This window comes from Sturnus vulgaris, chromosome 13 (genome assembly GCF_052056855.1).
Source record: "Sturnus vulgaris isolate bStuVul1 chromosome 13, bStuVul1.hap1, whole genome shotgun sequence".
NCBI classification, from domain to species: Eukaryota; Metazoa; Chordata; class Aves; order Passeriformes; family Sturnidae; genus Sturnus; species Sturnus vulgaris.
This window is the reverse complement of record NC_142255.1, coordinates 12,395,362-12,418,836: the sequence shown is the minus strand read 5'-3', so window position 1 is coordinate 12,418,836 and position 23,475 is coordinate 12,395,362. Positions and strand designations below refer to the sequence as shown.

The 23,475-nt window shown below is 38.9% G+C and overlaps 1 protein-coding gene across 1 annotated transcript in view; it reads left to right on the top strand.

Moving 5' to 3' along the window:
- ABHD17C (abhydrolase domain containing 17C, depalmitoylase) overlaps positions 1 to 22,621 on the top strand; it is a 28,167-nt gene extending 5,546 nt beyond the window's left edge. The window contains exons 2-3 of the mRNA XM_014889729.2: positions 18,200 to 18,379; positions 21,115 to 22,621. Of these exons, the coding sequence (XP_014745215.1) occupies positions 18,200 to 18,379; positions 21,115 to 21,334 (400 nt within the window). The 3' untranslated portion in view covers positions 21,335 to 22,621. The remainder of the gene's footprint in view (positions 1 to 18,199; positions 18,380 to 21,114) is intronic.
- Positions 22,622 to 23,475: the final 854 nt, after the last annotated feature.

Below are 23,475 nucleotides of genomic sequence, written 5' to 3'. Positions count from 1 at the left end.
AGAGCCACAATTAATAGTTCTGGAGTAATAGGGTTTCCTTTCTTCATGGAGCATCACCTGGTAGGTTGTTCAGTCATACCAGCTTTTCCATAATGTTGTTACAATGTCTCCAAAGGATTATTTAAAGCTGTTATCCTCTAAAACTTAACTTATTCTACCTGCCACAGCAAACACTTCAAGAGAGGCTGCATATAACTGTGAGCAAAAACAGATGCATACACAATCCTCTGCTGTTGTTGTCTATGCAATGAGCAGAGATTAATTCAGATGATGAGTGTCCCTGGGACAAATACCAACAACTGTTCAAAACAGGTGCTCTGATGTTCAAAGTTATTCAAAATGTTTACTGAGCTTTGGTGTTGTATTACATCTTTTAGTCACTGAAGTAAAAGTAGTTTTGTTAAATATTTCCCTGCTTCTGTCAGGACTACAAGATCAAAGCTTGTTTAAAAAGAAAAAAAAGAGGAAACTTTTCACTGTCGAGAATGTTTTGCAACTGGTGTTATTTGGAAAGAAAAATTAGCTGCCAAAGAGCCTTTGGCTAACAGTACATGCTCTCCTGAGTGTGGATAGTCCAGAAAGTTAACTGCCTGAACTGGAGATATTGGTTTAACCTGACGTACAAAGGTTGTAAGACCTGGTTCTCAACATCTTGAAAGCATTGAACATAAAAGATTCCTAGAGGAACATGTTGTTAAACCCTCCATGCTGAAATAACTGTCTGCTTTTTAGCACTAAATGACATGAAGTGCACAGGAAAAGCACCTTTTTCTCTCTCTTGAGATAGAATTGTCACCTTTTGAGGCTGAGCTGATGGCTGCTCTGCCACGGCTGTTTGACCTGTGCATGTTGCTGGTAGCTCTTGGATTTGTTCAGTTTGTTCTTGACAGGAGAGTTTGAGCTGGACTGTGTGAACCTCAATGGCTTCGCTCTGAAGCCAGGGTCAGTCTCCAGTCCATCACAACCTCAAAACCAAAAAACCCTCCCAAAATTCACCCTTTGCTCTATGTTACTCTGCTACTTAGAAACAACTCCAAAGTGCTGGGCTAAGTTTATGCAGGTTCATTACTTGTGAGCATAAGTAAAAAGAACAACAAGAACAAAAAAGTAGCAGTGCTGTCCAGGACTGTAGATAGCTGTGGGAATGGATAGATGGAAACCATTTCAGGGTATGCAAGTGGTTATCTGCCAGCAGCTGGCTTTGTGGGAAAAACTCACAGTCAGCAAATGGATATTTCCGTTTCCATACTGAATGAAGAAAACAGGTCCTTTTCAATTTTCTGGGGTTTTTGGGTCCTGTGATGTTTCCTCATTTGGAGATAGAGTAGTACAAGGGCAGTGCCAAGTATTGGCTCTTTGGAGCCTGACTGCTGGGACTAAGGTCTGAATTACCTATTTCCTTTAAATATGATGTGCCAATGTGATGATACCAACTTTTCATCCCTGCCCCAAACCTACTTTTTTAGTTCCACAATTGTATTCTCTGTTGGTTTTAAGGCTAGCAGTCTCAAAATTACACAGCACTAGTAAAGAAAATTAACAAATAACACAGGAGTTTGTTTTTATTCCCAAAGCTGATAATAAATTTAATGAATAACTAAGAATCCTTTCTACCCTCCTTCACAAATGTAAATCAATTACAAGGCTGCATTGGAATTAGTTGAAAGGAGTCATAAAACAAGGTGCAGATGTGTTGTGTCTTACATTCTTGTGTACATACAGCTTGCTTTTGCCAAGTAGTCCCTAAGAAGAACAGAAATCTTTTTCCATGGACTAGGATATAGCTTCAATTGCCACTGAACTTGAGAGGAATTAAAGCCACCTGTGTACAAGATTACGGGTTCCTTGTGTTTTCCTGAATCTAGGAAAAAATCTTGTTACAATTTTTGAATACTGGTGGCTCTTAGGTGTCTGAAATGAAGAGATTAAGAATTGGTTTTTGTCTGACTCTTAAAGCCTGGGTGTGTATGGCCTAAAATACAAAACCAAACCAACTGATAGGCAGTATCTCCCTGTATCTCCTGTGTCAGTTGGTGGTGGATAATTGAGATTGCTGCAGACGAGCACTGATGAATTGAATAAGCAGTTGCAGTGACCCATTTGCTGCTGTTTCATCTTGACTGTCCTGCTTCCCAGTTTTTAGATGGATGACTTACACTGATCTTGCATGCTCAGCCTGACATCTGATGATGAAGCTCAATTTCATTCCTGACTAAAACTGAGTGTTTTGCTGGCAATGTTTTTTTTTTCAATGTGTCAGGTTTTGGGAGCAATAGGAAATGTTGGATTGTAAACCCAGGAAACGCTGTATGAACACAGAGGAATAAAGATGCTTTTAACAGAAGGCTAAGAATGTAGAATGGGATGGATGAATAGTACACAGTGTCAGCTTAAGGACAGAGGAACATCTTTGCATTCTTTATTCCAAGGGCTAATTTGAGAAAAATGGGTTACTGTTATTTGCACATTAAGCTCTGCTGCCTGCAAACAATCACAGAAAGGTGCAGGCATGGGTCAGTTGTATAATGACAGAGTTATACTGGCTATCTGTATCCATATCTTTATATTTTTGACCACTTTGTTAGCTTTACAGAACAAAGGTTCTCCTGTTAGAATTAAACATTGTGGTTGGATTTGCTGACTATGAGACCAAGTAATACAAAGGCACAAAATTGGGCTAAACAGCAGGATCTGGATCAATGCTCACCCAGCTTCCCACCCTTGGTTTCATGTCTCCTGATAAGCATACACATGTCTTTGGGAAAATCCCTACAATGAAATAAATCTCTAACCTCTCAACTTTCAAAAAGGGGAATTCCATGTGGCTTAACAAATGAAGAATGATGTTGATGTGGAAGATGAAGTTTTAAGTTAGTATACTTGCCTCAAAGTCTAGAGGGAAAATTTTAAATGAGAGGTAATCTCAAAGTATTGCCTCTGGTTTTTATTTTGTATTGCAGATTTGTTAGAAGAACTTCACATATGCTTTTCTGACAGTAATATTATTTATTGGTACAGTATCTTGAAGTTCTTTTTAGGTGTACCTTCAAGATGAAAATTCTGTTTTCAGCTGTTGATTAGGAGTTTGCATTAGACAGTTTGGGCTATGTTTTTAGGAAGATTAATGTTACTGTACCTTATTTTAAAAAGTCTGCTTACATATAGAAATGTTACTTGAAGAATTTTGACTCATGGGAGCCTTATTTATCAGCCAAGGCATGCTGCTAAATGAGCTGCATAGCTCAGTGTCTGGCAAGTGACCCTTCTCAAGGCATGCAGTGCCAGCTAGAAGCTCTAAGATATTTTTTTTTTATTTTTGTTTTTACAGGATACTTCCACATTTCTTAAGATCCCAGTATGTTAGGCCAGTTAAAATTAACTTTGTGCTATGGCATAGCCATTTCTTTTTGTGTGCAGCAGAACAACTGTGGAGTAATGGATAATGGGAGCCAACAAATCTGAAAGGTCTGAGGCCAACTTCAACACATTTCTCAGAGAAGCACCCTTTAGTAGTATGACTTGAAATGTTTCTCCTTTAGTAGGGTTGTTTATAATGGGTTTTGCTCAGATTAGAGATTCTTTCTAAACATTCCTCCTAACTTTTAGTTAGCCTTGCTATGAATGTCCTTACAGAGCTGGAAAAATTATGTTCATCATCAGCAAAGGAGCAAAACCAGCTGGTTTTTTTTATTTGTTTTTTTTTTTTTTTTCCAGTGTGCAGATAAACTGAGATTAGGTTCAGATTATTTTAGCATTATTCCATGCATCTTAATAGTTCTTTATAACAAATTAAACGACATTTTGTCTTAACTGTTACACTATACAATATATTGTGACCCTTAATAATACATAAAATATAAAAGCCAACAGCAATACAAAGTGAACTTCTGTTGAGCACTTTGTAACCAAAATGGTCTATGGAACCATTTCAACTTTAAAGGGAAGTTTGAGAAGTTGACTTGCTGCATTAAGCATTGGACCAGTTTGAGCAGAACTTAATCATTGTCCCAACTCTGTATAGTCTTCCCCAATATCTGATGAATTTGTTTAAATAGGATTTTTGCTGTAGGACAGCGTGGGGAAAGTGGCATCTTCCAAGAAAGTGCTCTTGGTTTTGGAGCATGTTCTCCAGGGCAAATTTACAAAATTCTCTTCCGATATGCTATTTGTTGTTTAGAATTTAATTTCTCACAAAGGTGTTTGTATGTTTAAGTTTCGTTTTGGATGATTTATGAAAGAAGTAGCTAATTTTGCTTAATATTTGCTTTGGAGGTGTTCCCTGGACAATTCGTACCTGGAGGCAGCTACTCAAGAGCCAGTCAGTTTCCTCCTTCCGCTAAGACTGAAATGTACCTCAGCTTGCATATTTAATTGTATTACACAGTTTGTGTGTCGTATATTTTGTTGTAGCTCCCTACTGCAAAAAGCTTGTCTCTTTCTGGTAAAGCATGGGCTTTAATGTGTGTTAATGTTACAGAAAAAGTTACTGTTTCAGCCTGCTATGAGCATCTCATCGAGTTTAACAAACTGTAAAAGTACCGGAGTAGTGGGAAGGGGCGGGGTAATGTTTCAGCCACAGTTCTGCTATTTTTGTGCATAGGGGTTTATGAACGTGTAACCTTTGCTCACACTGGTTAATAAATACACTGGGAGTTAACCATGTGTTGCAGGCCGCACTTTCTGATGCAAGAAGCAGCACGCCTTCAGCAGTCAGTGCAGCAGGTTAACATATTAAGTGAGGTTTCAACCTGAAGCCTGTCCAGTGTGCCTGAAAAGTTTTGACTTGCTCTATCTCTGCCAGCTTCCAACCTTCTGTTTCTCTGATAGCAGCACCCTCTGCCCTCTCCCCTGAACTCTTGCTAATTATTCGTGTAATGTGATGTTCGCTTCTGAAAGACTGCTGTGCATAGGCCCAGTACAATCAGTTCTTTATCCTCTCTTTGAAATTTGTACTGAAAATCAATCTGGTAATGCAGAAATTACTATCTGTAAAGGAATACAGGCACAAAGTTGGCTTTTAGAGAAAGAATTTGTTCTGATTTGTATTTACATTAATAAAAAATGAAGGTAATGGAATGTACTTGAAGATAATTTGGATCTGAATTTTTGATAGACCTTGAAAGATAATATTGTCATAAATCTCAAATGTTCATAGAGTTTTGTAGAGAACGAGTGGATTGTAAAGTCTCCTTGATTTATGAGTTCTTTTCTATCCTGAGATGAGGGAATCTGTTGCCAGGTATCCCACCCTCCCAAACTGGATGTCCTTCTGTCAAAGCTCATCTAAGATCTGTAGAGCATTAAACAGACACTATTGATACAAATAAGGATCTGGCACCTTCCAATTATTTCAGGAAATTACTCTTTCCATCCAAAAATCCACTTTAATGTTCATAATAAAGAACAGAAAACCTAAGTATCATGGATATTCCTTGCCTGGATATAGTTCTAAATTTGTTGTATTTCAGCATCAGGAGAAATTGCACTAAAGGTTATTATTCTCTTTGGTTGACTTTCACAACAATTTTCTGTTTTTCTTTTTTAGTACCTTAATTTGTGTGTTAATTTGAAATAAAGGTAGCTTAAACTTAGTTCATTTAATTACTGAAATTTTGAGGGGCAGAGGAGGATTTAGCAGGCATTGTTTGTTGTCTGTTACTGTTTTTCATCTTTCCACTATTCCTGGTATTTCTGGGCTGTGTGAAGTATGTGCTTTCCTGTTCTTCACTGTAGAACTGGCCAGACTGCCTCCTTAATTTTTTTTTAAAATTCTCATTTCATATTTCTCTTTTGCCTCTCTCTTGGAAGCTTTATGGTATTAGGAGAAAGGGAAACACTATATCCACTGGAACTGTAAAATGGAACTGTGCAGAGCTAAATAGGAAAAATGTGTGTTGGGGGAGTAAAGAGTAGTAGCTTGTAGCTGAAAGTGTCCATGTTGTGAAATGGTGAACTGCAGAAAACCTACATGGCCAAATGCCAGCTTGGGTAGTAACACAGACATTAATACACTTCTTTTCCAAGCACTGTGCTGTTATCTGTTATTTCAAAAATAGAAACTCCAGCAGTACAAGACTTCTTTGTGCTGTGCTGGTTTATTGGGAGGCAGTTAAGTGCCGGTGTGGCATGGACTGGAATTGCTGACATTTTTTCCTGCATAACCAGTTGTTCTGTGGTGATACTGCATGCAGCCAAGTAGGGAGCCCACATGCTTTACAAGGACTGCATCAGAGACAGAGGCAAATAGGGGCATGGATAACATCTGGAAGCTGCTTTTCTTCTAATTTTTATTTTTTTACATTTCTAAGATGCAGCTGCAGATCAGTTTCTACCTTTAGCATCAGCTGAAATAATGACCTTAAGTGATTACATTAACAGCTGTCCTTGATCCACTTTGAGATACTTCTGCTTCTTGTGGCATAGCTGGTAATTGCTTGGTAAGCATCCTTTTTTGAGTGGATAAAGTTGATTAGCAAGAAATCTTTCACTAAAAAACTACAAAAGCAATTGGCCCTGTTAACTAGGTGTGTTGGCAGAAAACGTAGCTTCCAAGTGTGCTGTTTGATCATTGTTAAAACCTCTTTATTTACACAATCTGGGCAAAATGTCTTTTACTCCACAGACTCTCATGATCCCAGATAAGACAGCTGGATAAGCTGAACAAGTATAAATGACCTGGTTTCAGGACTGAATTTTCTCATCTGAGTTTCAGAAAGTTAGTACTTTTCTAGATGTACAGACATACTCTTCTCATTTTTTAGAATAACATTTCTTGCTTTAAGACAGGTTGAGTTTACTGATGCTTAATATTTCTACATATCATTAAATGCAGATATGTTTCTGTAATAAATTACTTCTTTTGTGCTATCTTTTCAGTTTCTTAGTGAGCACGAGGCAGGTTTTATAAGCACTTCAACCAAACAGAAGTACACACTTCGACTCTGTGCTAAATTTTATTGTACAGAATTCTAAGTAGTATTTACTGGGAGAAGTGAAGAGGGATTTAGCCCCTGGGTTTGTGGTGATAAAGGCTGTGGCTAGGAAATTTGATTTTTAAGCTCTGAACTAGTTATCTGTGGTCTTCTGTTCTAAAACATATGGTACTGTTAATCCTGGTGATTGCTATATATTTTTTAATCATCTTAGGTTTATATTGACTGTTACTGGGGGTTGAACATTGATTGTGCTAAAAGTTCATTAAAGGAACATGTGCAAGATGAGGATGCTTGGGAAGAAAGGAATAGATGAGTCTGATTTAAAAGTCAAGACTGCAATATTAAAATGGCACAGAAAAAACAGAACACTGAGGTTTTCTTGTCTCTGGAAAGATACTTGGTGAATCTTTTCAGGTAATAAATTGCCTTCATGAAATGACTGTCATCTTCCATTTGCCACTTATCGTTCTTGGTATTTGCTGGAATATTCAACGAATCCACTTGAAAATGGATAATTGAGAGAGACAGGAGAGACTCATCAGGAGAGTTGTGTTTCTCTGTCAGGCTGTGAATTTGGCACTTTTTGAAAGCAGATGTTTAAACGTATGCAGAGTCACACTGTGACAAAGCTCAGTGTTTTGAGCAAATAAAAAATTGGTTTTCTCCACTTACCATGAGGTGGGGAAAAATAGAGGTTACACTGTCATTTATACAAGTAGGATTTTTACCTATTTATGATTCACAAGACATGTCATTGCAGAGGAAGTGCCTATTGTTTTGATGCTTAAATCAAAAGAAAATACTGTCTTTCTTCAAGTCTGTGGAAATGGTTAGAGTAACTCAGAGAAACATGAAATGTTTCCAGGGAATTGAAGGAGGACTATCCAAGTGGGATGTATGGCCTCCTGGGTAACACAAACCATGACACTTCTGTGCTGGACTTCTCTATAGAGCCCTTCAGTGTTTATGGGATACTGCATTTCTTTGAGAGGAGCTCATTCTTACCTAATAACTTGGTTCTTCTACAGTGCTTGAGCATGTTAATGAAAGTTTATAAAAGAGAGAGAAATCCTACTGCCAGCTGAGTCATCTTCATACAATGCTGAAACACTCATGTTCTGGGGACAGATGCTTTCATCTGCTGTTGATTCTTTTTAGGAACACTGGACCAATTTGCTGCCATGGATCACTTTTGTATCAGGACCTCTCTGCCATCCTTGTTCTCAATCCTTCCTTTCTGCTCTCTCGTCTTTTTTCTATTGGAGACTCAAATCACTCCCTGAGCTACACTAATGCTTCTGCATGGAAGAAATGCTGCATCCAGTTTGTCTGCTTGCATTCCTGCAAGGCCTTATCCATTCCAGCTCCAGTGTAATCCTCTTGGACTCCAGCTCTGGTGCTCTGTGGGAGAGACAGCATTCAGATTTGCAGAGGTCTTTGAAGAACAGTATGAAAATGTCGGCTGTAATAGGATTTTGGATGCGAGCACCTGCTGTTTGTGTAGACAGTTCAATTTTTTTCTTTGTTCTCCTCTTTTAGTATTAGGGAGGTAACACTTGGATTTTTTTTTTTTTTTACTGGCTTCTGTTTTAGATACAGCTACAGTTGTCTGTGAGTGATGTAAGAAAAATTCTGTATCAGTGCCATGTATTTCACATTTAATGGCTTGTCAGCTATATCAAATAATTGTAGCAAAACCAAGTCATTTAATGCTGCTAATATTTGAGAATGTGAAGTTCTTAGTAAAACCTCTAGATGAAGTAGCTTTAATTTAGAGACTGAATATAAACAAAATTGCAATAAACAGATAAAAGAGCATGCAAAAGGAAGGCAAGAATGGAAAAAGGCACAAACAAAACACAAAACAGAAGCCCCACACACAAAAGAAAATATTTTGAATTCAGAGTGGTGGGATTCATTACCTGAACAGTTTAAGGGTCAAATCTATAGATATCAGTTTCTGAGTGCTCTGCTTTGAATTTTTTTCACCTAATCTTCCAAATATTAATCTCCAAGTATTAATTCCAGCATGAACAAACCATTTAATGCTGCTATAGCATCCAGGCAACTGTGTTCAGCCAAATTTACAGATATACTTCTAGTTTAAGATCCTTAGGCCAGGAATACCTTTTTTATGAAGTTACAGTGTGTGTGACTAACCAGCTGTACAAACCTTCTGGTGAGACATTTTTGGTGAGCTCTGCAGTTTGATCCATTACAATCTAAGCTGGTCTTGTTTTGTTCTATGCTTAGATACTATAGCCCGATACATTGAAGGAAGACTCAACTGGAGCCATTTCTTTTCGTCTTGACTGTCCTGGTTTGTGCACTGGAGTTATTCCCTGCTTTGTGGGCAGCTGGGCTGTAGCTGGTGAAAGGGGAGAAATGTTTGAGATGGGTGGAACATGCAGCAGCTCTGGTCAAAAGCCACTGAGCTCCTCCCATGAATAATCCCAGCTCATGAGTCAGAGACTTAAGCCTTGCAAGGTGCAGCTCATTAATTAGTGCCACAGCAGGGTGGCCTCACCTCAGCCTGGTGCTTTGGGTGTGTAGGGGTAAGGGAAATACATCAGCAAGTTGGGGTTTGATGTGGAGAGTCCTGGCAAGAGCAGTGCTCGAGACAGGTGTCAGAGGGGCTTCAGTGAACAGGTGGAAATACTGGAAGAATAAGACAGTGCTCCTGAACAAAAATGCTTTGAGAACTGTGGAGGACATGCAAGATTGTTTCCTCCTGGCTTGTAAACCCTCAGTTTCGCAGTGCTGAGCCAAGGCTGGTGAGGAGGGTTATGTGATGGGCTTGGGAGGTGAGCCAAAATGCATTGGCTCACTGTGAAACTTCAGCCTCAGGAATAAGGAGAGGGTCTCCAGTTTGGAAGTAGCTGAAATCGAAGAAACAGCATAGAGAGGACAAAACTTTTGGGAATGCACAACTGGTATTAGTATTTGCACTCAGGTTTGCTTAATGTCTTCTAGGGAATCAATTTCTGGGTTAGCTGACACATATTTGTTTTAACTGAAGTTTTTACATTAAAAGATAATGTGGTAATGTATGGAGATATCATCAAATCTTGCTTTTCTTAACAGCCCTTACTAGGTACGCAATTTTAGGGAGTAGTTTTACCTTAGTTTTCAAGTTTTGAGTGTAGGATACCCAAAAGTGAAGCCTTTTTGCAATAGTAAAAAGATGAAGTTTTAATGTTATGTCAAGGGTTGTGAGGAGTACACTCATCTATCTTAGCTCTGCTGTGTTAGAGCAAAGGGTATGTGTGCAGTTGAAGTAAAAATACCCCAGCAGGAAAGAGATGAGATAGACACTGAGGGTGAAGATAATGGATTCATTCAGAAGATACTATAGACTGAGCTGCTCTTTGAAAGTAGCTGAATTTTTTCTGCTGTCTCTATTTATTTAAATGTACCTCAGAGAATGACTGTATAGATTTTGTACACTGCTTGCAGTAAAGAATATATACTAGACGTAGCTGAGTGAGTATTTGTGAATTATTGATGCTATGGTCATAAAGAGTGCTCAGTGGCCAGCAAAAGTTTCCAGTCTTCTATATTCCAGGTTTATTTGCTACAGAGCATCTTAATGAAATGTAAAATACTTCATTAAAGTTAGCTCTAGTGCTCTATTTTTAAAATAACTGGAGTAAAAAATTAATTTTATATGCCATTTACCTGTTATGTTGTGGGACTAAATGGTGTGAATCAAGATTGGTCTAAGAAACCACTTTGGAAGAAGCAGGAAACTATGATGAGTAGAGAGCTTCCATGTTTGTTCAAATTCAAAACTGTAATTTTGTGCCAGTGCTGTCTGCAGAACTCCAGTTGATTTTTAAGGGTGCTAAAAGAAAGAAAATTGGGGACATTGGGAATTATAGTGTTTAGGTCCTATTTCCATTAGCCTCTTTTATTTCAACTTACAGTGGATTTAGTTTGTATTTGCCCCTGTGATTAGAGAAATAAAACAGCCCCAAACATTTAGAGATGGCTATTTAGGAATTAATTTTGGAAGGTGCTCACTCCCTCTCATTGCATGAGTGTGCACTGAGTTTGGAGTGTTATTCTCCTTTTGTCATAAAGCAGTGGAATGGTGAAGGTGGGAGTTCAACAGATGGCTGAGCCACATCATTGCTCGTTTTTCTTGGATGTTTTACAGAATTCCTTTTTGCTTGTCAGTGGCCTTCTTGCTTTCACTCAATATGAAAGAATTAATGCTTGTAGGGGCTAAGTTATTCTATTACATCAGTATGCCTGTGGCACAAGTTCCTGCTTAAATTTCAGTGCACATTTAATGAAAACTCTATTTCCTGCTTCCCTGCTATCTAGGGAAATAAAAAAACCAAACAACCAACCAAAAAAGAAAAAACAACAAACCCTCAGTCAGGCAGAAGCAACTGTTGCAAATCTGTTTATTGTTTATACATAAAACTGCTAGTTCATGGGTAGACAAATGAGCAATGTATCATAAACCAAACACCAAAATCTGTATCCTGGGTTATTGTGGTGGAGAAAAGTTGTGTTATAAATACAGTTGAGCCCTCAGTAGAAGAGAAAACAAAGGAGGTTTTACTTTTTAGTCTCTTAAAGACATAAATAGATCTGCACAGGTCTAAACACAGGTTGCCTATTTTTTGCCTGGAGGAAAAGGAACTTCCTGGTAAGGGTGAAACTGGGGGGAAAAAGGGAGGGGAGTGGATTTACTGTTCAAGAGCACTTGGCTTGCTCTGTGTCCTGAGCAGTTTTACTTTAGTCAGAGAAGGTCTTTCCCACTTTGAAATATGACAACTTGAGGAGCCTGTGTTTGAGGCAGATGAACAAAAGGTGACTTAAAGCTGTATTTCAAAAAGGAACAATTTTTAGACATACTAGTATTATTTGGATTTAAAAAAAGTCATCCAACTGTCACCCCAAAGCCACTCAGTGCAGATTAGCGTAATTCAATTTATTGAAAATGTAATCTCATTACAGTTTGTACAAGAGAATGCCATGAAATACCATTTACTTTTACCTACCCTGTTTGTTCAGGGCAAACTTGCAGTGGCTTCGCTACTCAGCAGTGTGTGGATCCCTGCTTTTGTCATGGATGCTTGAGCTCTCCAGTGATACTCAATATCCTTGTCAGGACTTGGTTGAACTGTGAGCACAGTTCTCAGTGTTTGATAACAGATTGCTGATTATCCAGGACAGTAATCAAGAACCAGTTGCAGTGATTTCATGCTTTGGTATAATTGAGGTACTGCAGGGCAAATGATCATCCTCAGAAGTGCCTGGAAGTTGCTTCCCTTTGATCCATTTATTATTGGTATGAAAAGAGGAGCTGGTACACCACTGAATTAGTGCTGCAGTCACAGGGTCCAGCAAGCCTGTAGGAGTGTGATATTTGCTATTAACTTCCAATATTGCCTGTAAGAGGGCATTTTCAAGAGTCATAGGTTCATTCTGTAGTTCCACTATCAGCTTATATTGGTTAGCACTGGGTTTTCTCCATGGCATAATCAAATGACTCTCTGGTGTACTAGTAAAAGTAATAGTGATATAAAACTGTGGTGGAGTCCTTGATTAAATTTCTCTGTCAGCCATTTAAATTATTTTGAGAGTGAACATATTTGTGGAATTATTTGTCTGCTCCTTTGACAGTGTGCTGGGACATACACCAGAAAAATTGGTCTCTCTCTTTTGCAGCTTCATAAACCAGTTTTGGCTCTTAGCTCCACGAAAATGTGAAGTGAAATAGAGTGTGGTGTACCTGAACTTGAATTGCATAGTACTTGTGGGCTTGGAGAGGAAGAAGGTAGAGAAGGAGGAAATCTCATGATTTAAAGGGTCAGTGTCAGTAAAACAGTGAAGAATTTTAGACCTATGTTTGTGTGAGTTCAAGGAAACTGGAGAAACTGGCACAGGGACACTTTTTGTGTGCCAGGGTTTTCTGTGAATCTCAAAATCTGATTTTTCTCATTTGACAGTTGTTACAGTTAACTCACAAAATCCTAAATCGAATACTTTCCTTTTCATTTTATGTTGGCATTTAGACTGAAAAATCTGCTGTAATTTCTCTGATATTTTGGCTGGCATCCTGGAGTGGTATTTGCTGAAACACAATGTAAAATTCAGTGTTTTGTTCTGATATTGTAAATTTCTTGCAATGATCATTATTGAAAGCTGTCTAGGTCTTGGCAGGTAAAAATTTCAGGATATCTTTACAAATCACAGCATAGTGTTGATTTATTTTAATGTAAAAGTCACACAATATAAAATCATACTCAGTATATGCAGTCTGCTGTGTTAATTACTTAACTGAGGATTTTTGTTTTTCTTTCTAACCTCAAAATTAGATTTTTAGATTCATACAGGATTAAATAGCCAGTTATTTCTGAAAATGTACATGGATATCTTATGGAAGTGTATCATGATGCTAAAGAATATCTATCTATGGTTCTTAGCAAGTGATCTAAATCTCTCTGAATTATTGAACTGAGAGATAATGCATTTTGAAAGGGTGACAAATAGTATATTGTGACAAATGGGTTTGTGTAAACTGAAAGAAACAGACTTGAATAGCTTATGAAGAGCTGAGCACATGTATGTTCTAGTAGAGGTACTCCAGAAGTCACTGTTTCCTCCAAATTGGGGCATGATTTGTGTTATTCCTGATGTATGCTGGATTTTCTTTGTGTCTTAAAAATGATTTATTTCACTGGTATTTGCTGGAGAGGGGAGTGCCCAGTTTCAGACTCAGTCCCCCTGTGAGAATGCAGGAGCTGCTTACCTCATTTTCCTGGCCTTGTAAATTTATGTACTTTGTGTTATAAGGAAGAACTCGCCCATCAGTCCCTGCCTTAGTTTAGTAGCAGTCAAACACTAAGTCTCAACAGTGTTGTGGAGTGGGATTTTTGCCACCCAAGTACTCTGCATAGACAGTTTCTGAAAACTAAGTTATTGTTGTTGCTTTATACAGGCTGTTCTCTATGCTCTTCTGTTCAGGTAAGGGATACTGGGACAGCAAATATAAAAATTCAAACTGAAAACACAAGATATGATTAACTTCATGGATTCAGTAAGTCAGGAAAAGTACTGACCTCGCTAATGAATATGTATTTGGCACTTTTGAAGACTGGCAGCTTTGGCCATGAACATTGCAGGGCTTCAGCTGTGACACGTCTGGAGTCCCTGTAGCAGCATTCCACTGGCACTCTCCACTGAACAAGGAGAGAGTAAAAATAGCCATGGTAAACTTTCCAGCTCTTGCTCAGAGCTGGAGCCCTGCAGGGAGGAGGGATTCAGTATCTTAGGCTCATAATTAAAGATGCTTTGAGATAATACATAGTTTGCACAGTGCTGTCATCCAGAAAGTCTGAGGTGCTTTGCATGGCAGTTGATGCCATCATCGGTGTTGTATGAGGAAGCTGAGGAGGGACATGGCCTGAGCCACAGCCACACAGCCAAGCAGGGGAAATAGAAACTGTATCTCATCCTCCTCTGCTGTGCTCCCTGTCAGCAATATTCCCATTCTCCTGTATCCCACTGATGTGCTGGCATGACTGAAGTCCCTTATTACTCTGTGAAGGAATAAGTAGAAGAGTCTGGGATGTGGATTCTTAATAACCAGCTTCTGTGCACATAGTTCATGCTAGCATGGGGAGACCAGAATTGCTGGTAAACCTCATTTGGATTTCCTGAGGCAGTAATACAGGGGAAAAAAAACAAACAACCCCAAACTACTGTTATTATAGTTATAGACTGTGGGGTATTTTGGAGCCTTAGCTAGACCTGGCCTGAAGCCCTAGGTACAGAGAGCTATACTCTGTGAAGGTTGTGAAGGTTGCTGGGGGTTTTTCTGCACACACAAATGGAATGTGTCAGCCACACCGTGTACTTGTGGCTTGTTGAGACTGCAGTAGGCTGGAGAACTTTGAGCTTTGCCACCTGTGTTTGTGAGTAAGGGGGAGCAGAAATGCTTGCATCATTTATACAGCAGTAGTTGCAGTAATGGAGTTCCCTTTGGGATAAAAAGCATGCCTGCCCTTTTTTCTTCTCTTTTTTTCCCCTCTTTTTTTTCCTGTCAAAGCAGGGTTTTGCATATGCCCATGGTAACTGAGTTGTTTCCTGCTGTGGCTTTGCTGAAGGCTGGTTTCCACATTGCTGTGTTGCCCTGCGTGTTAGAACTCTGTGATGGGGCTTCACAGGAGAAGTGCCCAAGCATATCCAGAAATTTTAGTTGGCTCTCCTGCTCTGTCGGATGGAGCTCTGTTTCCACAGAGACCAAAGCTTGTGTGTTTCAAGGAAGTTATTTTTAGGAGCTGCTGTTTAGCTGGTGGAAAGACTTTCTTCCTTAATAGGAGAGCAGACTGTAACAGGATTCCTCTTTTTCCAGAGTGTCTTTTGCCTTTTTCTACCATATTCTTCCCCTTTTTCTGTGTCACCCAGTCAGGCTTCATTGCTACCTTCTTACCCATGTCTGCTGTTCCCCTCTTTCACTTTCTATATCACTGCTCCTGTTGTGCAAGGATCTAATACAAGGAAGTTTGCAGAGAGGGACCCAGCCTCTGCTTTCAGAGTGTTATGTTTTAAAGATAAAGCCTCCGGGTGGGTTTGTACCTGGGCTGAGCAGGGCTTGCTGAATCACCACTGGGCAGTGTTTGTGAGGATGCAAAGGATCTCGGAACCAAGCTCTGGCCTCAGCTCTGAGGACCTTGCACAGCTCAATTATTCATGGCCTTCACTCATGAGTTGTCCTGTGTCCTTTGGCCTCATGATAAATAAATATTACATTTATGTTTGATTGTTTGTGCTGATGTTTGCGGTAAGCTCGATGAGAGTTGAGAGCTGAGAGATGACCTAATGGTAAAGGGCTTAAAAAGATAAATCTATTACAGTAACTCTTCTGTCTTGAAAAGGGGAACTGTCCCTAAATAAAGCAGCCCCAGAGATTCTTTTATTGTCAGTGGGAATGTAAAGCAGAAAAGACATTTGTCTAAGAGTGCACTAACTCAGTGTCCTAATACCCTTTTACAATTATTAATTTTATCCAGTTAGTCACATTTCCTTTCTGTGGAGTTGGATACTGAATAGTTGTAGTGATGAAGGACTACTTTAAGTTTAGACATATCTGGGCTTTTTAAATGATGTTATGGACTGTATCTGACTTGACCTGGCATACTGTGAAACAGATTTTTCTCTAGAGTACCTATTGCCACAAGAGCAAGGTACTCCCCTAAGAAGATGAGATGTTTTCAGAAACAAAATGGCATCAAAAGGAATGAGTATAAAGCAGATCATTTAAGGCAATTGGACAGCCACCCTGTGCTGTCCTGTTATCCTGTGATTCTCATTCAAACATCTGTTTCCACATTCTTCTTTTATTGTAAACCTTTTAGAAGGGAAACTTGACATTTATCGTGATACTGCAGTTCAGGATGGCGTTGCAAAACCTACCAGCATCAGTATCATTCCATCCCCACTGAAATGCCATGTAGGTGATCATGTTCCAGTCCTGTTTTCTTGTGTATCCCTGATGCTGATGCATTTCTGCCTGTCTAATGTGATGCAACAGCTGGCAGATAGGCTGGGTGCATGTAGTGCCTTTGGGGTGCATGCCTCCAGCCCTCCCCACCCAGCAGCTGGAATGAAGTCTGTGATGACAAGACTTTGTTCCAAGTCCTGTTAACTGAGTCAAACAGGCCCTCCTGTGTGCTGGACCATATCTAACACTAAGAAAGGAAAAAAATCTGCTAAAAGAGCTGCACAACATCTGCTTAAAAACACCAGGCTGTGGCTGTGGTGACAGACTGCCAGCATCAGCTGCTGCTTGGTTACCAAGAGGATAAAATTTTACTCCTGAGAGATATTTTTATACAGTTGCTTATTCATATAACTGTAGATGCCAAAAGCACCCTTATGCTCAGTGGTATAAAAATATTAAGAAAATTTGTTTCACAGAGGCTACAATCCAGTCTAGTTATACTTCATCATGAAACAAGGCAGTCTTGACAGCCTGTAATTGGACAATTAGTACTGGATTATTCTTAATTTTAATTATTAATTGATCTTTCTTCTATTGTAATTTTCTCTTTTGCACACACCAAATCATTTAGCTGCTTGAAAATCGAGTACTCTCCAGACCTGCTATACACCTTGCAAGCAGCTTTGCAAGGAAATTGAAACCTTCCAGGTATACATGGGGTAAAGCCTAAACTGCACGGTTTGCTTTTCATTGTCACAGCAGTGACCACAGGACTGTAGATGGTTTAGATTGTCAAAAAAAATGCTTTACACAGATTATTTTCTACTAGAAATGTGTTCTCTTCTTGTTCAACTGTATTCGATTATACAGCTTGCCATGGGAGATATAGTTAACAGAGAGAAATCTTCTGGGTAAATATTTTATAACTGAGTAACAGCTTTGATTTGCAGCTTTCCTAACAAGTTCTGGTGGCCACATATTCTTCACTTCTTCCTATCCACTGTCACCTCCTCCTGTGCCCCTTCCAAATTCCTTTCCGTTTTGCATACGTTAAATGAAAACTGAATTAGTCTCATTCTCAGCTTTTTTTGCAGTGTAAAGCAGCACACAGGCTGGGACAGTTTTATAGACTGGATGAGAATGTTGGGGAACCATCCAGGATCTGCTGTGAACCCTGTATTTTCTGGAATGGTGTATTTTTATAGTTACAAAATAAACTTGACCTGTTTTAAACTGGCAAAGAAAAATGAGGAATATTTTATACTGATCAGTAACTGGAAAAATGAACAGACCTGTTGTCTTTGCTGTCACTAACAAGGCAGTTTGGTCTTCTTACTCCAACTGCATGGAACTAAAGATGGACAGAGGAGTAACTATCTTGTTTAATGGTGGAAGGGCTGTTAGCCTCTAGGACATCCAGCTAAAATTCCTGAGAGTGACTCTGGATAGGGGGGGAAGTCTGATTTTATAGTTTTCTGTGCTGTGGAGTGAAAGACAAGATCTGTTCCTGAAAGAGGTGAAGATTAATGATCAAACTGCCATTCCTTCTTTGAGGACAGCTTTCTTCAGCCTGTGTAATATTTCGGTTGTTTACTTTGCTGAAGTGTTTTAAAATTTAAAGTTAATGTCTCCTAGGAACAGATTTTAAAGATCCACAGAGGATAAGGAGGGATGCTTTGGGTTTCATCCCCCTCTACTTCTGTTGGTTTGGTTTGGTGTCTGCATCTGTGATGTGAAATTGATGTGAAATGTGTTATGTTTTGGCTTTTTTGTTTTAAAGGGATCTTTCTTTTCTTGGCAGGTATGGTGTCAGTCCTGAGAACATTATCCTGTATGGTCAGAGCATTGGTACTGTCCCTACAGTAGACCTGGCATCTCGGTACGAGTGTGCAGCTGTGATCCTCCATTCTCCCCTGATGTCTGGATTACGGGTAGCTTTTCCTGACACCAGGAAAACCTATTGCTTTGATGCTTTCCCAAGGTATGTATCACTGCTGCAAGGGGGGTTTTCTATACTCACCATGCTCTGTAGGTGTTTAAAAGGGATTGGTGTTGTAAGTAGATACCAGACTTATTTGTTCCTCCCTGGTGGGGATCTTATAGGATCCTGATTTTGTGACCAAAACAAAGTCCCTGTCCCATCTTTTAGAAGATACTAAGCTTGTTTTATGAAGCTCTAGAAAACTATACAACTGGTTTTAAGATAAAACATTCACTTTTATAGTCTAGTTTTCACTGGAAAAACAATTGCAACAGACCTGGAGTACCCAAATATTTGGAAATGGTAGAGGTCATAGGAACAGCAGATATTCTAGGAATCTTTTAGAACTTCTCATTTGAGCCAGTTTAAGTTATGGAAAAATATGAGAGGGGAAGCCAGTCTCTCGATAGCTGGGCAGGGGGAAGCACAGGTAAAACGTGTTCCTTAAAGCCTTAAACATAGCTCTGATTACAGAAGTAACAGTGATCAGCTGTTAACAGCCAAATCAAATAACAGTTTTAAAAAGAGAAGTGGGAAGGGGAGCAGTGACAGCAGATGTGCTGTAGCACTTGAGTATTTTGTTCTTGCCCTACTGAGCTGTTCATTGCTGTCAGTCTGACTTCCGTGGTACTGGGAGCAGTGAAAATAAACAGCAGTGCACTTTCTGAATGTGTGCAGCTCAACTGTGTCTTCACAGTGGGAAACAAAATAGTTCTGTGTGCACCTACAGTGAATTGCTATTATGTGCATTTTATGTTGGGACTCCATGAGAATTTGGTCTCAGTAGATTTTTCTAGCTGCAGAGCTGTGTGGCTGAGAATACTAAGTAAGGCTAATGTGCAGTTTAAACATTGCTTTATGAGTCGCTGAGTTGGCAATGGGACGCCTTCCAATTTCTGCAAAATATAAATATTATCTGGCTTAATGGTGTGTGAATATATGTGAAAAAAAATTGTTTCATTATATGAATACTGAAGTGAAAGGGGTTTCCTACAATAAATGAGAACTTAGTGTCTAGCCACAAAATTATGCATAAACATCTCTGTAGCTGTATGTAGCTGATAGGTCTATTACACCAGGCCTTTCATGGGCTTAAAACTTCAGTTTATACAGCATATTGATTATAAAGTATTTACATTTGGCTATGATACTAATTTTGAGATTAAAATTATGGGGAAAAACAAAATCTGCATTATTCTGATGCCACTTTTATGTTGGGGATTTTTTTTTTAATTCAGTGTAGTTGCACACAGATCAAGTTCCATACAGGAAAAATGAAATAAGGCTGCATTTTAACTTTAAATAGTACCTTAAATGGCATGAAACATGAGGGTTTTTTTGAGAGATAGAGAAAGAAATGTGTTTACACCCAGCTGTTCACTGGAATGCCAGTGGCAGTTCTCTAGAATACTAAATGCTGAGGTTTGTGTGAGGCTTAGTGCTTCAGTTTACATCTTTTTAGTTAACTTTATATTTTCATAAAACTTTTTTGAATGTGTTTTAAATCAGGATATGCTGGCATCTGTATTTTTGAAATAATTTTAAGCAGTCTTGATCATTTTTTAAAATCAGTGGTCATGCTAAAATTGCATGCCTTCTTGTTTTTCAGCAGCAGGAAAATCCAAACACATTTTATTAGCTACCATAAAGAAATAGATTTGTCCTCCCATAAAATTGAGTAGTACCAGCACTCATTTTTCCACATTCCTCCATGTGTTGATGGAAGTGGAGCTGGTAGGAAGCTGAGAGCTCATTAGCACGTGATGTCTCTACACAGATTTGGAATCATTGGTAACTACCAGCATGAAATGTCTGTCTGGAAATAAAAGCTGGGGCCTGTGTGAGGAAAGTCAGAGAAAGCTGCTGTTCACTGCTTGCAAGTTCATGTGCTACCAGGATGCTTCATAATTGGGGTTTTCTGGCCTGACCTTTTAGGTGGGAAGGTGCCTTTGTCACTCTTCCCTTCCCTCAGAACCCATTTTCCTGTGACAGTCTCAGGCAATATTGGTCTGCTAAAGGTAGCTAGACAAAAGGAAAAATGTTACTCTAAGGCCACTTTGCAGTCACAGCTGGCAAACAGGCTGGTTACATAAAATAAAATCCTGTAATTTCTGTGGTTTGCAGTTAGATAGCCCTGTGTAATGCTCTTCTCCTACGGTTTTCTAGTACATTGTTTGAACTTAAAGAATCAGTACTTAGAACAGATTGTTTTCCTTTAGCTGAATCTGCTTAATTTGGGAGTTCAAAGACAGGTTCAAGCTCCATGAGCCAAGGCCTTTTTTATTGTCTTGTTAATGAAATCTTATGACTGGAATGTAGTTAATTAGTTCCTAAGCTGTTAAATTGGAAGGTGATAATGTGTCATGTGAGAAGAGTCTGTGCTTGCAGAATGTCCCATGGAATCTCACTTGCCTCACAGTGCTTTGTGTGATAGATGCAGTCATTGTTTTGGTGAGGGTTTTTTGGGTCCCAAACTTTATTTGCATGCTACCCACTCAAACTTGTTGTTGTTAGCACTTGTGGGATGGTGGTGATGGCAGTGCAGGTTCTTTTTTTACACACGTGTTTTGGGAATGAGCCTTGTCCCATATCACTTGTGCAATTCCAGTGGTCTGCAGCCATTTAAAAACATGCAGTGGCAACTGGGTTGGGTGTCAACAGTTAAGCTTGCTTTCTCTAATGATGTGAAACTGAAAGCCCCAAACTGAGCTGTGTCTTTCTTTTCCTTCCCCCAGCATTGACAAGATCTCTAAAGTGACCTCTCCTGTGCTGGTCATCCATGGTACCGAAGATGAGGTGATCGATTTCTCCCATGGCCTGGCCATGTACGAGCGATGTCCACGAGCAGTGGAGCCCCTCTGGGTGGAAGGGGCTGGGCATAATGACATAGAGCTTTATGCACAGTACTTAGAGAGACTAAAACAGTTCATATCTCATGAACTTCCCAACTCCTGAAGAAGCCTACCTGATTTTACCTCAGTTACTGTGAACGGAAGAAATTACCTGGTTTTGCACATGCTTTAACTGGATAGCTGTAATAGCTTTATACTATGAAGAAATACCCTGTCTTGAGGGTGTTCTAATCAAACATCTGATGAAATTTGTCTTTTCTATCTGGAAATGATTCTACTAATGCACACAAATATGGTCAACTACTGTAATTCCAACAATTTTTAGCTTCATTGCCCTGAAGGAAGTGGGAATCCTAGCTGCTTATGGGGACACTTTTTACCTAGTGCTGTATTAATTGAAGATCAGTTTTCTCTGTCTCACTTCAGATCATTTATAATTCTGTCCTACAAAGACTCTTTTCCCACCGTGTTCTCAGAGTGGAGAACACAACTGTTATGAGCTACAGCTTGTTCTGAACAATCATGGGTTCAATCTAAGGGAGTACTTTCTCTGTGAAGTTTCTAGCTGTGGTATTGTAACTGGAAAGTTATTGTGATGAAGTTCCCCCTCCTCCCTTCTAGTGTTCTTTTGTTAACTTACTGATCTTCCCAAGTAAATTATTTAAATATACTTTTACCTGAAAATAAACAAACTACTATATGGGGCTAAACTCTGTAACGACCTCTCCATTACTTGTATAAACATAACTGGAATATTCTTAAAGGATCTAGGGACAAAACTGCTTTTGTTTAAAAATAAATGTGTAAATTTACTACTAGAAAACTCATTTTAATATTCAGATTGTCTGAATAATAGCCATAACAGACATTTCCTTCTGTAAAGCATTCCTGTAGACTTTTTAAAAGTACTGTACATATTTGAATTTACATTGTGCATAGATTCTTAATTGGTAGTTTTAATTTAAGTCTAGTTACAATAAACTGCAAAATTCTGGTTTGTATATGATTGAATACATTTTGTTAAAATATGTTTTTATCCCTATATTATTTTGCTATTAAAGTTTTATAAAGTTTCCAGGACAAAAAAAAAAATTTACACATTTATGTTTTGATGAATTATGTAACTAAATTTTCATTGAGCTGATCTTTTTAGTTTAGAAGTAATTTGATTCTTTGACACTGGAATCGCACAGATTATGCATCAGAAATGCAAAACACTTAAAAATTGTTACACTACTAGGATAGGTCTAATTTTTCCAAATTTAAAGGCCTTAAATGTACTGTAAGCCTCAGATTGTTGTATAAATTGATCGCGATTGATTGCAGTTTGTGTCCTGTTGCTAGAAAGCAACACAGTGATTGTAATGGAATAAAGGATGCATGGATTAGAGCTTGCTCAAGTTTGGAATCTTATTTGGTGCAAAATTTTCATACACGAGGAAAGTGTAAAAACAATTACTTGATACAGTAAGCTGGGTATGTAAATGAAATGTGCAAGAGGTTATGTTTAAATGGTGTTCAGCTGGTTCTAAGTAATGAAAAATCATGATTCATTGCCTGGAAGAAATATTTGAACATAGTCGTTATGAATTCCTATAAAAGGCCTGCAGTTAATTTTCAGTGCTGCAAGTGTGCATTGTCTTTGATTATTGCCTTGGTCCTATTATTGCAAAAGGGGAAAAACTTGTATTTTAACTTCCAGGGGAACGAGGACATGCATCCTTGTCCACATCACCTGAGTCCTTAGGCTCTGGATCTGGGCATCAGTGTTTTCTAGTTGTGACTTTTAACTGGCCCCCAGCAGTTCTCTTGCTGACTGTGCCAGCCACAATTGCCAGATTTTGCCTAATCACCACCTCAAGCTCAGCACTTCCCTTGTGTATTTTAAATAAATATTCAGATACTTGTCTGATTTTATATATATTGTACCTTCATAAATTCACAGTGGTTTTCTTCCAGTCCTTCCTGGGACTGTAGCCCTGTGGGAACCAAGCTGCTGAATGTGGTACAGGTATTCAAGGTAATGTTGAAAGGGTCAGCCTGTCCATGTAGTGACTTTGGGGATTTTTACCTAATTAGCTCTGGATTTTTGGTACCCACATTGAGCTTTGTGTTGCTGTGAAACCTCAGCCTGCAACGTTTCTTCTCCTCATGACCCTCTGTAGCTACGCTTTTACTTTAACAAACTGATGCTTCTAACCTTTTACCTATAAACTGATTTTTTGATTACTACTTTTCCAACTC